The sequence below is a fragment of the Lolium perenne genome, chromosome 2 (assembly GCF_019359855.2).
Source record: "Lolium perenne isolate Kyuss_39 chromosome 2, Kyuss_2.0, whole genome shotgun sequence".
Lineage (NCBI taxonomy): Eukaryota > Viridiplantae > Streptophyta > Magnoliopsida > Poales > Poaceae > Lolium > Lolium perenne.
Genome location: NC_067245.2, coordinates 166,975,932 through 166,990,159, shown reverse-complemented (window position 1 = coordinate 166,990,159; position 14,228 = coordinate 166,975,932). Strand labels below are relative to the sequence as shown.

At 42.0% G+C, this 14,228-nt stretch overlaps 1 protein-coding gene across 1 annotated transcript; it reads right to left on the bottom strand.

The window, feature by feature from the left end:
- Window positions 1–7,552: 7,552 nt before the first annotated feature.
- LOC127333816 (uncharacterized) lies at window positions 7,553–9,688 on the bottom strand. Its single transcript, XM_051360254.2, has 3 exons — window positions 9,477–9,688; window positions 7,991–8,115; window positions 7,553–7,891 (listed from the first exon to the last, which is right to left on the bottom strand). Exons 1-3 carry the CDS (start codon window positions 9,597–9,599, stop codon window positions 7,756–7,758), a joined length of 384 nt encoding a protein of 127 aa, XP_051216214.1. The 5' UTR covers window positions 9,600–9,688; the 3' UTR covers window positions 7,553–7,755.
- Between the last annotated feature and the right edge of the window lie 4,540 nt (window positions 9,689–14,228).

Here is a 14,228-nt window from a genome sequence, read left to right as displayed (position 1 = left end):
TTATTTAATACTTGTTAATTAAGCCTTTAATTTTAATTCCAAATTCAACTAAAATTCAATAATTAAGAAAAACTTCTAAAAATTAATAAAAACTAGTAAACAAATCAGGAAAATATTAAAACTACTTTTCCTTTGCTTATAATCTATTAAATCCTTAATAGGAGGATTTAAAACCTAATTAATAATTACCTAATTATTAATTATTGAAAATTAATAAAATACCAAATCCAATATTATTATTTCAAGGTTATTAATAACTTCAAATTTATTAATGAAGTTATTAAGTTATGAACTAAATAGTAATTATGCAACCCTAGTTCCATAAGGAAGAAAACTAGGAACTCATCATTTCATGTGTAAACCCAAAACCCTAATTCACTAGAAATCCTAGCTCCACTATTTTATGTGTGAACCCTAAATTGATTCCAAACCTAAACCCAAATAACATGTGATCATGTTACTTCATTTAGTAATCATAGATTCATATCTAGCAACTAAATACTAGTTCAAATCCACATAAAATATGGGAACCCTATCACTACTAATTAGCATCTCATGTGTTCATCTTCATCAGACTTAGATAATCAAGTAGGGTTAACCAAGTGTAAATCCTAGATCCTATTACCAAAACAATCACCCTTATTTTATCCCTACTTAGCATCGCACCATTGTGATGAATACTAATAGCAATCATACCTAATATCTTGCATTACATACCATACTCCACTAAACTCTACTAGTGTGAAATACTTAGGAACCATCACATCTAAGAACCAACCATTCTTTACTTAGGGAATTAAATAGCAAACCTAAACAACCTCAAACTAATTGATATACTTCTTATTATTTAAGAAGTATGTTCTTCAAAAGTTATTCTTTTGAAGTAAACAGAGAACCATCATCAACCCTGCTTATAAGAACCTATAAACCCTACCTAGCTATCATCAGCAAGATGAAACCACCATGATAACAACCATGTATAACTAATTGCTTAAGTTGCTCATACTTAAGTAAAACCATTCAAGCCTAGTTGCTAATGAATCCAACTTTGTTAGGATCCATCTAATATCTACTCAAGAGCTAATGAGAACCATAGTTAACCATAGAACCCCACCAACCTAATTACCATACTTGTTCTTTATCAAAGTACATGTTCTTCAAAAGTTATTCTTTTAAAGTACATGATAATCAATCATTAACCATGCCATATAGTACTAAAACTGACCACTATTCTTTACTTGTTAACATTATGCCAATTATCATTCTTTGTGTGCTCAATGGATTATTATGCTTTATTATCTACCTGTTTATAATACCAAGTAACCACACCTGAATAAGAACCTTGTATGTGAATCACTCTAAAAGTGCAACACACCCTAAACCAATCATTACAACTCACTGATCCTAAATCATCGGGGTTAGGTCACGCTTAGAGCGATTGCATCTCATACTTATGCATTATTGCATCCTTGCCAATCTTTTAAACATCGTCCTTACCGGACGATGATGCTATTTCAGAATTTGGAGTTATTGCATATCGAAGACCTTGCCTGCATAATCTTGCAGTCAAGAAAGGCAAGTTAATCACTTGCTCATACCATTTGAGTATTTTTATCAAATTACTTGCAAAGTACTATGTTTATCACTATTGCATAAAAAACCAAAACCACTATTTTCATAACTATGAATATGACTATGTGGTGGGCAATGGAACCATGGATTGTGTTGATATGGTGGAGGTTCCATTGCAAGGGTTATATCCATCTAGGATTAAACAACAAATGTCGTCCAGTGATTCTTGTGTCGTAATACCCGTGTTAACCATAAGATCCGGAGTGGGACGGAGTAGTCAAAAGTGTTTCCACCTCTCGTACATCAACGGACGCGCTTTACCGTAGACACTTGTATCTGTCGGGGGCGAGCGGTTGGCTGGGGAAGCCTTAAGTCCCCACGGCATAGTCCGTAGATACTTGTCGCCCGAAGAACAAGCGGTTGGCTGGGGAAGCCTTAAGTCCCCACGGTATTGCGGTCTATGATGGGTTGCAGCTACCGGCGAAGGAGTTTGGTTAACGAGTCCCAAACTGTTGTCGTGGTCGGGGTCCACCCGTAAGTGGGAATAATGGGACCGGCGAGTACCCAGGGTCGGGGTATGCAACAAAGGGTGGGTGTGCGAGGTAGCGGAGGAACATGATTGGCTAGACCTTATACCGGGCCTCACACCAAAGGAAGTGTGGACGAGAACTATAGCTCGGTTGGCACCAAGGTTAAGATATCTTATGGGTAAAGCAACACACCTCTGCAGAGTGTAAAGAACCGTGACCTGTCACTCCCTGTTCTGGGATATGGAACTGCGAACGCGGCCGGAAAGGAGCTCCATGAAGTTCTAGTAAACCGGTGAAGGCTGACGGACATAGTTCTTCTGAATAAAAGCAACCTTTTGAAGAAATGGTTATGAAAACTTGCATTGGTATTAGACTTTCTGGTCTAATGCTGTAGCTAGTGCATTAAACACCTCTTTCCTATAATGAACTTGTTGAGTACGCTCGTACTCATCCCACTCTTAAATCCCCTGCTTAGATATGGAGGCATCGAAGGAGGATCTACAGTGCAACTCGAAGGCCGAGGAGTCAACAACTACTTCACGAGACAGGACCCTGTCAGAGGAGTCAGATACCACATCCAACAAGGAGAAAACCTAGTTTAGCCATAGAAGGGAACTAGCTTCCTAAACCTAGCTCCTATTTAGCTAGAGTCTATTCTTAGCCTCTGTAGCTAGTTAAATACTCTACAAATAGAGTTCGTGATAAGACTAGACTACGAGTCGTTCTTCTGGAGTTTATTTGCAGTTTTACCTCATTGTAAAGTAGGAGGCTGTGATGATCTTATGTAACAGAGTCAATGTTGTAATTCTATAGACATGCCTTGGACCAGCATATGTTTCTGTTGTACCACTCTGAGCGATATAATACTAGTGGAACTGTGTTTCATTGGTGTTATATCAGACTTGCATACTACACCATGCAGTGGTATGCCGGGTCACCACAGGCTTCCTCTTGTTTATCTTTCTTGTAGGAGGATGTTCAGTGATCTTGTCACTCATAATTGTGGGACACTACTTTCTTCCCAGGAAAATCATCATAATCACCCCCTTTTGAGTGTTTAGTTTCCACATGATGATTTGGTGCAGTTATGTGTGTTGAGATAGAGAGTGATCTTTAAGTTTTCGTGTGTATATATGTGTTTGGGAGAACCGTTGCCAAGGTACACCTTTTTGTGCCTAACTGGAGAAACCTCGTAGCATTCATGATTGTTGTATTATTACCCTGTGGTATGCAGACAAACTTTCCTAGACCAGTAGCTGCTCTGAGCAATGCTCGAGCGAAGCAGGTCAAGATGAAATGGAAGTCCTTGAAACACTCAAAGAGATGAAAAGAAACACACCGCCGGGGCTAGATGGTTTTAATGTGGAGTTCTACATTGCTATATGGAATTGGATAGGGCAAGATGTAATGCAACTGGTAAGAAATTTCTTCGAAAGAGGTATTATGCCAGCTCATATTAATGATACACACATCGCTCTCATCCCAAAAAAGCTAGTTCCTTTGGTTCCGGCGGATTATAGACCTATTAGTCTTTGCAACGTTATTTATAAACTTATTACTAAATGTATTGTAAATAGACTTAAGCCTCACTTGCTGGATTATGTTCATCCCTCTCAACAAGCTTTCATTGAAGGTAGAAGAATAAGCAATAATATCATCATTGCTCAGGAGATAACCCACTCTTTTGCTCTTAGCTCATGGAAAAACAAAGCGTTCATGCTTTAAATAGATCTGGCCAGTCATTTTATCAATCTTATCTATGCATGTATCTCTTCGCCAAGTGTCTCTGTTATTATTAATGATCAACCGTTTGCGAAGTTTCGAGGAGACAAAGGTATTCGATAAGGTTGTCCTTTATCCCCTTATTTGTTTGCCATTGCGATAAATGAACTATCCATTGCACTACAGGAAGCCATGTCTTCTAACTATTTTGCAGGGATAACTTTGGGACCAAATTGTCCCCCGATCCACTCGCTACTGCTTGCATATGATCTCTTAGTCTGTGGGCAAGCTACTACCCAAGAAGCAACTAGAATCAAGCATATCTTGCAGGACTTTTGTGTGCAATCTGGTCAAACACCAAACTGGGTAAAATCTAGGATCATATTCAGCAAGCATGTCTCTCCAAGCACATGTCAGTCCATAAAACAAATCTTCCCTGTCCCAAACATAGACAACAATTTCAAACACTTTGGACATCCTCTCATAGTCTCATTATCCCTGGTAAGGACAGAACCGCTGCTTACAACTTTGTTTTTGACATGTTTAAATCTAAGCTTTCAACTTACAAGGCCGATAAACTCTCTCATGCTGCTAGACTTGAGCTAATAAAATATGTGTTCTCTTCAATACCTGTGTACTATATGTCTAACATTCTTTTTACCAAAAAGTTCATCGCCAAACTTACATCTATCATTAGAAATTTTTGGTGGACGGGGATCAGAGAAGAATCGAACTCTAGAAGCCTTTGCATGAGAGCTTCGAAAGATATTTATTCTCCAAAAAAGGAAGGTGGCCTTGGTATCCGGAATTTGCAAGCAATGAACCAGGGCCTGATTCTCATGGCAGCTTGGAGAATCGCATACCAGCCTAATGATTTCCTTCATGCGGTTCTGAAATCCAAACATTTCCCTGACTCCTCGATTTGGCACCCAAGTGAAAATGTTCCAAAATCAGCATTTTGGGCTTCGGTTGTCAAGATCCTTCCTATTCTAAAAGCCCATTCGTTCTACCAAATATCCATAGGCCACATTTCTGTTTGGAGCACTCCATGGTGTGACCATTGGGCTCAAATCTATGATGCTCTAATAATTGAGCCGCCAAACTTCTCCTATCCAGCCCAGGTAAAAGATCTTTGGGTTCCTAACCAGCAAGCCTGGAATCACAATCTCATAGACACTCTATTCCAGGAACCTATGGCTCACACTATTAAAAACACTCCCATTATTTGTTCTCAAGATGCAGATTTTTTATGTTGGAAACTAACTCCTTCAGGTAAATGTAGCTCTAAGAGTGCATACATGGATTGCCTTGAAAACTTGCAGGACAATGGTGAGCCAAGACCAAGACAAGTGCATCCCTCTACTAAGCAGCTTATGTATCAAATCTGGGGGAACAAGAAAATAACACCCAGAATACAAACTTTTGGGTGGAGATTGCTGCGAAAAGCAATACCTACAGGTGTGCGTGCAGGTAAGTATAGCAAGCACATAAGCAGATTCTGTTGCAGGTGTGGGATAGAGGAGAATGATTTCCATCTCTTTTTCTTATGTGGTTTTGCTAAAGCAGCTTGTTCAGCGAACCCTGGTATTTAAGAATTGATACGATTACTGCTAGCTCTGACTCTATCACACAGGTTCTTAATAGCCTATTAAAAATGAATCATCCACATGCAAATATAGAAAATATTCTTACCTTCATGTGGTGCATTTGGAAAGCCCGCAATGATTGCTTGTTTAATAGAAAGGAGAGTCACCCAGAACAGATCAATCACATGGCTAATGCCATTCATCAAAATTTGGAGATGTTGGATGTTTTGCAGGATTCTTCTAATAATTTGGTAGTGGAAGATATGATGCAAAACTTGATGTCTGTCAACAAGAGTAGATGGAAGGAAAGAGAAGGCCAACAGCAAGAGGAGACTTTGAAGCAGGGAGAAACGATCAGGTCTGATCTTGCCATACAGGGAAGCAAGTTTTTTGCGGACGCTGCATGGAAAACAAAAAAAACCCAGGTTCACAAGGAAGAATCTCTACAGGTATTGGAGTTTATGGACAAATCCAACAAGGACAGAATGTAGCAACAATTATGATTCAGGCTTCGACTACAAAAGCTCCATCATCGTTGCATGCAGAGGCATCGGCCCTTCTCCTAGCGGCTCGAATTGCAGAACAGCTTCAAACTCATCAGGTCACTTTCTTCACTGACAACCTGACTCTAGCAAGAGCAGCTGCATCACCAAAAATCACAGACACTCAGGTCCCATGGGAACTTAGGGAACAGATATCACATTACAAGATGGCATCAAGGGAGCTCCAACCAAAGATTTATCATGTCAAGAGAAATCTCAACGATGTTGCTCATGATTGTGCAAAACAGGCAATTAGGCAATCTTAGTCTATGCCTATCTACAGTTGTACTAATTCAACCCATGCTTTAGGAAGATGTCTTGTAGCTCTTGCTATTCAAAATCTCATGCTATAAGGAACTGTGTTACATGTTGTAAACTGTTTATGCGTTGAATGAAATTTGACGCCTCCGGCGTCCCCCTCTGTTAAAAAAAAAAAATGTTTCTTCCCGACCGTGAGCAACGCCCGAGGAGGATCACAAGCAAAATGCTGCAACCAGGTGAATGGTTTGGTGGTAGACAAGCCTTCTCCGGGAACTGTACTGAAGAAGAGGTAAGCCCGCAACATCCGATGGCAATAGGTACCTATTACCTACTTACCCATTAGGGTATGTGTATGTTAGTAAATTTTAACCTATGGATAAGTAAATGGTAAAAATATCCAATAGGTATGGCCGGTGTGGGTATGGGAATGCAAAAACCATACCGCATACCCACCTACCCTGTTATCTTTCTATGTGACATGTGGGTCATTTGTTTAATAGGATATGTCCATAAAAAATCCCCAAAAACCTAGTACTAACCGCCTCCTCGGGTGCGGGGTGTTGCTGGCGGCGGCGGGGTGCTCCTGGCGCCCTCCATGGGGAGAGACGCGAGGGAGTGTCTTTTCTTATACATATGTAACATTGTTGTTTCTCTTCATTTATGTGATATGTTTTGTTGTTTTTTTATGTGTTCTGGTTTGGACTTCGGGGTGGGTATTACCCATGGTTTTTTCACCCGTTCGGGTGTTGGTATGGGATAAAATTTATACTCAGGTGCGGTAGCGGGTAAGATTTCAAGACATGGATGCGGGTAAAATTTTAGGACATGGGGTGCGGCCTGCGGGTTTACTTAGGCTTCACCCACACGGCCACACCCAATGGCCACGGGTGCCATCGGGACTCGCAACCAAGCATCAGAAGTCCAGAGGCGATGACCAAGCGTCAGAAGTCCAGAGCCGATGAATATGCCACTGAACCGTGATTAGCGTGATCTTGTCAAATATGTCTACTATCAAGTTATCATCATAATCCTTCGGGTGATCTTGTCGAATTGTCGGGCTCCAGTAGCCCGACAGAAATCGACTGGACATATGACTGCAAACGAAACCTGCCAGCTTCACATGCCCTTTTGAGGATACACCTCACATGTGATTGTTACTTTCATGGGTAAAAAGGGAATATGATATGTGAATTTCATGAGAATTTCACATGGCACGGTTCACTGCAAGAAATTATGCGGCAAAAATTGCAGGTTGCAGACAATGGAACAGTTTTTTCTGCAAACTTTCAAATCAGAACAAGTCGATGCGATCTCAAAAAAAAAAAAAAGAACAAGTCGATGCACAGAGATCTTGGGAAAATAGGAAAGTATAAACCAGAAAACTCATGGAATATACCATAACCAGAAAATTTATCATGATTTCCACCAAATTGCCATTAGCTACGTCAATGTCTCATCAAGTACTTCAGACACACATCTAACAAAAGTACCCTGGCACAGGTAACATTTGAATCTCTTGCCGACAATACCACGCTAACCTCCTCAGTACTTGATCTTGACCCAGGCAATGAAAGTCAACAACGCGAGGCCGACACCCAGGCCAGCACCCAGGCCGACACTGCGGAGCATGATCATATCATGCTCCAGCACTTCCGCTTTCATTTTGAGCATCTCAGCCCTAGAATTAAAGTGAGAGATCGATTAAGCATGCTGGCATGTACTTAAGAAGTATGTAAAGATGATGAGCTAGAAGAGGTGTACAGCTCAAGAAACGAACCGTGTTACTGCTTTCTGAGTTTCAAGAGAGGTTTCCAGCAACTGAATCCTGTTGTTCATCCTCGCCAAATCTTCCATCTTGACATACTCCTCAGCTCGAAAAGAGGAAAAGCCACGAGAAATCACCTGCAAGCAAACGAAATAACTTACACACTGATATATAAAATCAAATGAAAGATTGTGAGGCGGAGAATGGTAGATCAGATAAAGGTGAAAAAGATCCAAGTTAACACTTTTAGTAGATAGGTTCGCTCAAATGAATATGTGTGTTCAAAGCATGCTCTGCTCATGTTGTTAAGGCACATGTACTTGGGTGCTTAGCTGCCATCCGTCCATATATGTGAATGGGCATCCGATGGTGGCGCATGCTGTGGGTAGGACGGTAGGTATCCCATGGGTATTCGATTAATTTCCATATGAGATTTTCATAATGCAAAACAAGTTCCTTCAAACGTACAATCACTCTTAAGACTAAGTACACTAAATCACTCCATGAAGATAAAACCATAGTTATATCACCCAATGGACAATAATTAACAGATGCAAAACCATGATTCAGAAAACAAACACAACATCTCATAAATATATCAACAAAAGACCTGCTACCTCAACCTGGCTGACTCAAACACTCTTTAATTCACAGGTGAGAGCTGCCAATTTTTAATCATTACTCTCTTTTTTCGAATTGAGGAGCCAGAGCTCCCGATTTCATCAAAAATGAAACCGATAAAACAGAAATCTGAATTTCATTACAACCACACACACCCACACCATGTTAAGATCTGAATTTAATCATTAAAAAGTCTGAATTTAATCATTACTCATGTTAAGAAGAGTCACACAATCAAAGGATTCAAGTGACAGTGGCAAGTGAAATCCTAGGTAGCATCCTGCTGAGCGACCGTCATCACTCTCTTTCCACTTATGACTTCCCCGCACTTAAAATCATATCCAATGATACTATCCCCACGAATGAAAGAAATAAATCAATTACAGGATATAAGTTTAGCTTAGGATTTATAATAATGCAAATAATTTTAATCAAATGTACCATCACGCCGAGCAATCAAATCATGCCGTGAACATAAAGAAACCATAGTTTTACTACCCAATGGACAATACTCAACAGATACAAAGGCATGATTCAGAAAACAAAGTCAGGCACCTCATAATTCATAAATGTATATATATATCAAAATACCAGCTAATCCAACAAAGCAAGATTTTTTTTTTTTGCTTTAAGATTACTCAAACAAAACCACACAAAACTTGAATTTCTAAGCAGACAGTGTCTAGCTTAGGAAAGCTGGCTCCTTTGATGAGAACTTCTAAGCAGACTGTGTTTAGCTTAGCATCAGCACCCTGATCTAAGAGTCGCCGACCCGTTAACAGAGTTCAATCAGAACTTGCATTGGCCGTCGCAGAACAAGGAAATATACGAGGCGGTGGGCGGTTGCGAAGATGAGACGAGGAGAGCACAAATTAACCTGCGGGGTGGTCGGAGGCGAAGAGGCGGAGGGGTGGAGCCTCGGGGAACCGGCGGCGAGGATCTTGCGCGCCGCGGCGGCGCCACCATGCAGCGCCTTGGTCGCCGTCGTCGCCATCGCCATCGTCGTCGCCGTCGCCGCCGCCCAGCCCAGCCCTAGCCTTCTCTTTTCGGAACTGGAACTTCTGGAATCCACGGAAGGTGGTGACTGCTATGTACTATCGTTACTGTAGCAGAGGAGGCGCGCCCGTGAGGACTTCGTGAGCATGGTTCATAGGCCTTTGATACATTTCCGAGTCACGGTGCTGCTTACATGGTTTATTTTCCGTGCGGAGGGCCCAGGGAGGAATGGTTGATGATTCTTCTGTAGCAAGGGGCATCCGCGCTTGATAAGACCCGGTCTATGGACCTGTGGCTGGAAATCTTCAAGCACTGTGAAGGCCAAGACTGCTTTGATCCATGGGGTGGGTGTACGAAAACGGAAGCGGCAGGACCAAAGGTAAAGGGCTCCTCCATCTCCATGAGATGCTAGTGACATGTGGGATGACAATGAGGGTTAGGCGTGCGGGAGTGCAAGCCAACCACCCGGGTTCGAGTCTTGAGAGCAACCCGAAGCTCATGGAGTTTTCTTCTATAAAGAAAAGCTAACGGGTGCTAGTGCCTGGGTTGGTCTCGTTTTTTTTTCTTTGACATGTGGGATGACAATCTTGTAGACAGTGGCATGTGGGATGACAGATTTGTAGACAGTGGATTTTCTTTTCTAGAGATAGTACAAACCTTTTAGATATGGTTTGACACCTATCATCTCATGAAATGAAACTGAGGATATTTTATTTGCCAAATTAATAGAAATAATAGGGTACCAACATAAGGTTAGGTATGGGACGAAATTTATAGAATTCTCAACTGAATTCCAATTCCAATTCTATGGCAGCTAACAAGTAGATTCTTAGAATCACAAATGAGTTTTTTTGATTCCATCGCCAAATGATAGGAGCCAAACGATATCTTGGTAAAATGTAAAATAGTGAGTAGGCGGTTATTTTTCTTGTGGGTAATGGGACCATATGCACTGAGATCAAAAGTGAATTTCTGAAAGGAAAATGCTCGGTATAGCCGAAGGATTCAACGTGAATCATCTTGCGAGCGTGACATGATGTGAACACATCATTTCCTTGGCCCCATTAGCCCATCGATCGCACAGAAATATCTCGCCTAGGTGTTATCATCACACACGCAAGCAGAGCCAATCGTTGGTCTTCACCTCTCGTCGCTTGCTCTCGATCTCTCCGGTGAGGCGTAGCCGCGTAGGGGAATACCTTCTCTATCTTCGCCGTGTCGCCGACAATAAATGTGATCTTACATCTAGTTTGTGGATTTTTCTCTTACTAGTAAAATAATTGACAAACTAGATAGTATATTCATTATTGCCTTAAGAACTTTGACATGATGTTGAATAACGAATATACTATCTCAAAATATACAAGATCATATTTGTTGTCATTAGGCAATACTAGCATATGTATTCCTTTCTTCCAAGCGAAGTAACAATGAAAATGTAAAAAACCATATTAGTTTGATCAAAACATGCATAGAAGAACAGGGTACATAATATGCATCTACAAATACATCAAACACACATACTAAAGATTCAAATCTCATATACTCATCTCATGAACCAAATATCCACCACAAGGAAATTATATACACATGACCGTAATTATGTAGGACAACTCATATCTTTCTAAATCAATGATAGCGATGGCTTGTGAAAACGACCACATTATCTCCATCTAAGCCGTCATATTTCTTTAAAATATATATGCAGTGAATATCTTCCAATCTCTACTAATAAATCCTAATTCACACTTAGGTGTGCAAATCCTCTAATTTAATTGGTGTGTGCGCAGAAATGGAAGCAAATAGGAGGAACTCAAGGCCAATTAATGATAAATCTCGGCATGAAATCATCACCAAGTTAACCGGAGTCGCGAGCTGATCAACGGAGAAATAACGACCTAGGTACGAACATCCCCGCCTGACGAGGGATTAACTCGTCAATGCCTACAGATTGTAGACTTATGGTTTCATAATAAGTAGAGGGTAAGTAGATCTTGAAGGTTTAAACCGACAAAGGTTCTCGACTAAAAGTTATGATGGTTATGTTGACAATAGATTCGATCCCTTGCTTTTCCCTCGGCTCCCTTTTCTATAGGAGGTGGAGCCGAGGCTTTTCATGCCGTATAAGTTACAAACTATGAGAGGCCTATTGGGCCTTTCCTATATTGCTACAATATTCCTACTACAACTCTACTTTCCTTATCTGAGGTTCTCTGGGCTTCTCAACATCCAAAGCTTCGGGTCCGTGGGCTTCACGTCTTCTCCAGATAACCCGGGTATTTTATTGGGCATGCCTATCCGGCATACCTATGTCAGTAGCCCCCGAGATTTTGCTTGAATCGCAGAGTCGAGTAAAATCTCCATCGTAAAACTGGGTCGCATGTTTAAAAACTTTCGAATGATAACGAGTATTTTGCTTAATGTCTATTTTGTACAGGGATAATGGTAAATAGGGTTGGTTCCTCTGACGGCTCAGGTACCAGTTAACTGCTCTTGTGGCAAACCCGCATAAACCTACTTCAAGCTCAAGTCCCTAGACTCGAACTCGGGATACTGGTGTAATTCGACACGTGCCGCTTAAGGACTTATCGTGAACCGAATCCCAACTTTGTTTTATCGAGTACCTAACGTGTCCGTTATGATTTTTCTTCGCATCTGCTGATACGGATAAAGTGGGAGAGTGCATTCGGGTGCGATGCCACACCACACAGGACAGATCCTGGGGTCTTACCTTTGTACTCGCTTTCGAGTTACGACATTCAGATTTTTACCGTGGCAGATGCACTCTGAGAATATTTTGTCGAGTGCCTTTGCCGGCTGGTGGAATTCTTTATTTATTCGAGTTGTGTCGTGGAATAATATCTTGACCTCCCGATGGGAGTACATGACGAGTTATATGTAACTCGAAGATGTACGAAAGAAGTTCTTCATCTACAATTGTATATTGACTTATTACTTTCTCTTTTTTTCTTCTCCATATTTCATCGGGTGCGCGACCAGCGCTCCCGATGGGAGTAGCCCCCGAGGCTACAGCCGAGTATTTGCACTTGGTTGTAGGCTCAACTTTTGTTATTTTGATCACCTCTGTAATTTTTTCCTTCACCACGTCATCTTATCAGAAGTATGCACCATACTTCTGATAAGAGTAGCCCCAAGCATATCAACAGATGCTTGCATCTGGGCATAGGCTCCCGAATTTTCTTTCCAACCATACATTTCTTCGATTCTCAAAGTTTTCTTTCCATTATATTTTGCTCCATCACTCAAAGATTTTTCGACATTAACGTCGTTGCTAACGATAGCCATGTGTGGCCACCTTGGGAAGACACGACTCCTAACAAACCACTGTTCTATGGGTCTAAACTTCTGCACTTCCTCCACATCGTGCAAGTGGGGCGCGCACGTCCTCCGGAATTCCCGGCACGCGCGTGGTAACTTCCCCTCGGTAAAATTAAGGTGAAAAGACCATTTTGCCACTTGGACACGCGTATGGTTCAGGACCTTCTCCTTTTCATCCAACGACTGAGCGTATCATCTTCCACCTATAAGTTTGACCCTTCTCCTCATTTTTCCCCCTTCGTTATGCCGCACATCTTCTCTCTCTTTGTTCTTCTTCCTCCTCGAGCACCTCGCGCACGCACCCTCTGCTTCCTCTCTATTTTTCCACCGTACTTCTGCCATGGCTCCGCGCACCAAGCATTGCAAGAACCGTGCCCCTGGCACGGAAGAGCGCGTGGAGAAGAGCAAGATCTCCGGATGGTAGAGGTCGAAAACCTCCGCGCGGGACAATCGCCTACTCAAGAGGATGGGCATGTTCAACAAGAAGGCCATGAAGATGCCCGGGGATGAGAGTTCTCCCCATCCTCCTTCCTATTTTCGGGTAATTTTTGTCGATTTCCTCATTCGCGGCCTCTCCGTTCCTGTTCATGAATTTCTTCGTGGCCTCCTTTTTATCTACGGGATCCAGCTGCACCAGCTGACCCCAAACTCTCTCCTCCACATCTCCATTTTCATCACTCTTTGTGAGTATTTCATGGGCATCCAGACTCACTAGGGCCTATGGAAACGTATCTTTTACCTTCATCGCAACAACTCGAAGAACACCATCTACAATGTAGGTGGTGTTTGCATCTGCGTCCGGCCAGAGGTCGGGTATTTTGATGTGAAGTTTGCCGACTCCGTCCAAGGCTGGCGCAGGAAATGGCTTTACGTCAAGGATGAATCCTCGGCTACCCAAGACTACGGCCTCGCTCCTTTTGACGCTACCGAAGATATTTAGAGGCGCAAGTCTTGGGACGTAGAGGCTACAGCCGAAGAAAAAGATCTTACGGACGCTCTGATTGCTCGCATCCAAGTACTTCAAAACACCGATGGGGCAGAACTGTCAGGTGTGCAAATCATTGCACACTTTCTGCGGATTCGAGTGCAGCCTCTGCAAACTCACAAAAATCCCCTTTGGATGTATTTGGGTGCTGAAGATGCTGACAGGATTTTCGACGATCTTTCCTTGAAAGATTTGGAGAAGCTTGTCCGCCGCTTCACCTCCATGAGCAAAAATCATGAAGTCCCTTCTTCCTTCCGCGTGGAGCTATTCAGAGGTGACCACGCCCTTCCGAAGTAAGTACCGTCCTTC

What these genes read in the sequence shown, in the direction of transcription:
- LOC127333816 (XM_051360254.2), bottom strand. Translation starts at nt 9,599, where the DNA reads ATGGCGATGGCGACGACGGCGACCAAGGCGCTGCATGGTGGCGCCGCC. An exon ending in CGCCTCCGACCACCCCGCAG is followed by an intron (nt 8,116 to 9,476) that starts GTTAATTTGTGC and finishes GTTTGCTTGCAG; the next exon opens with GTGATTTCTCGTGGCTTTTC. An exon ending in ACTCAGAAAGCAGTAACACG is followed by an intron (nt 7,892 to 7,990) that starts GTTCGTTTCTTG and finishes CTTTAATTCTAG; the next exon opens with GGCTGAGATGCTCAAAATGA.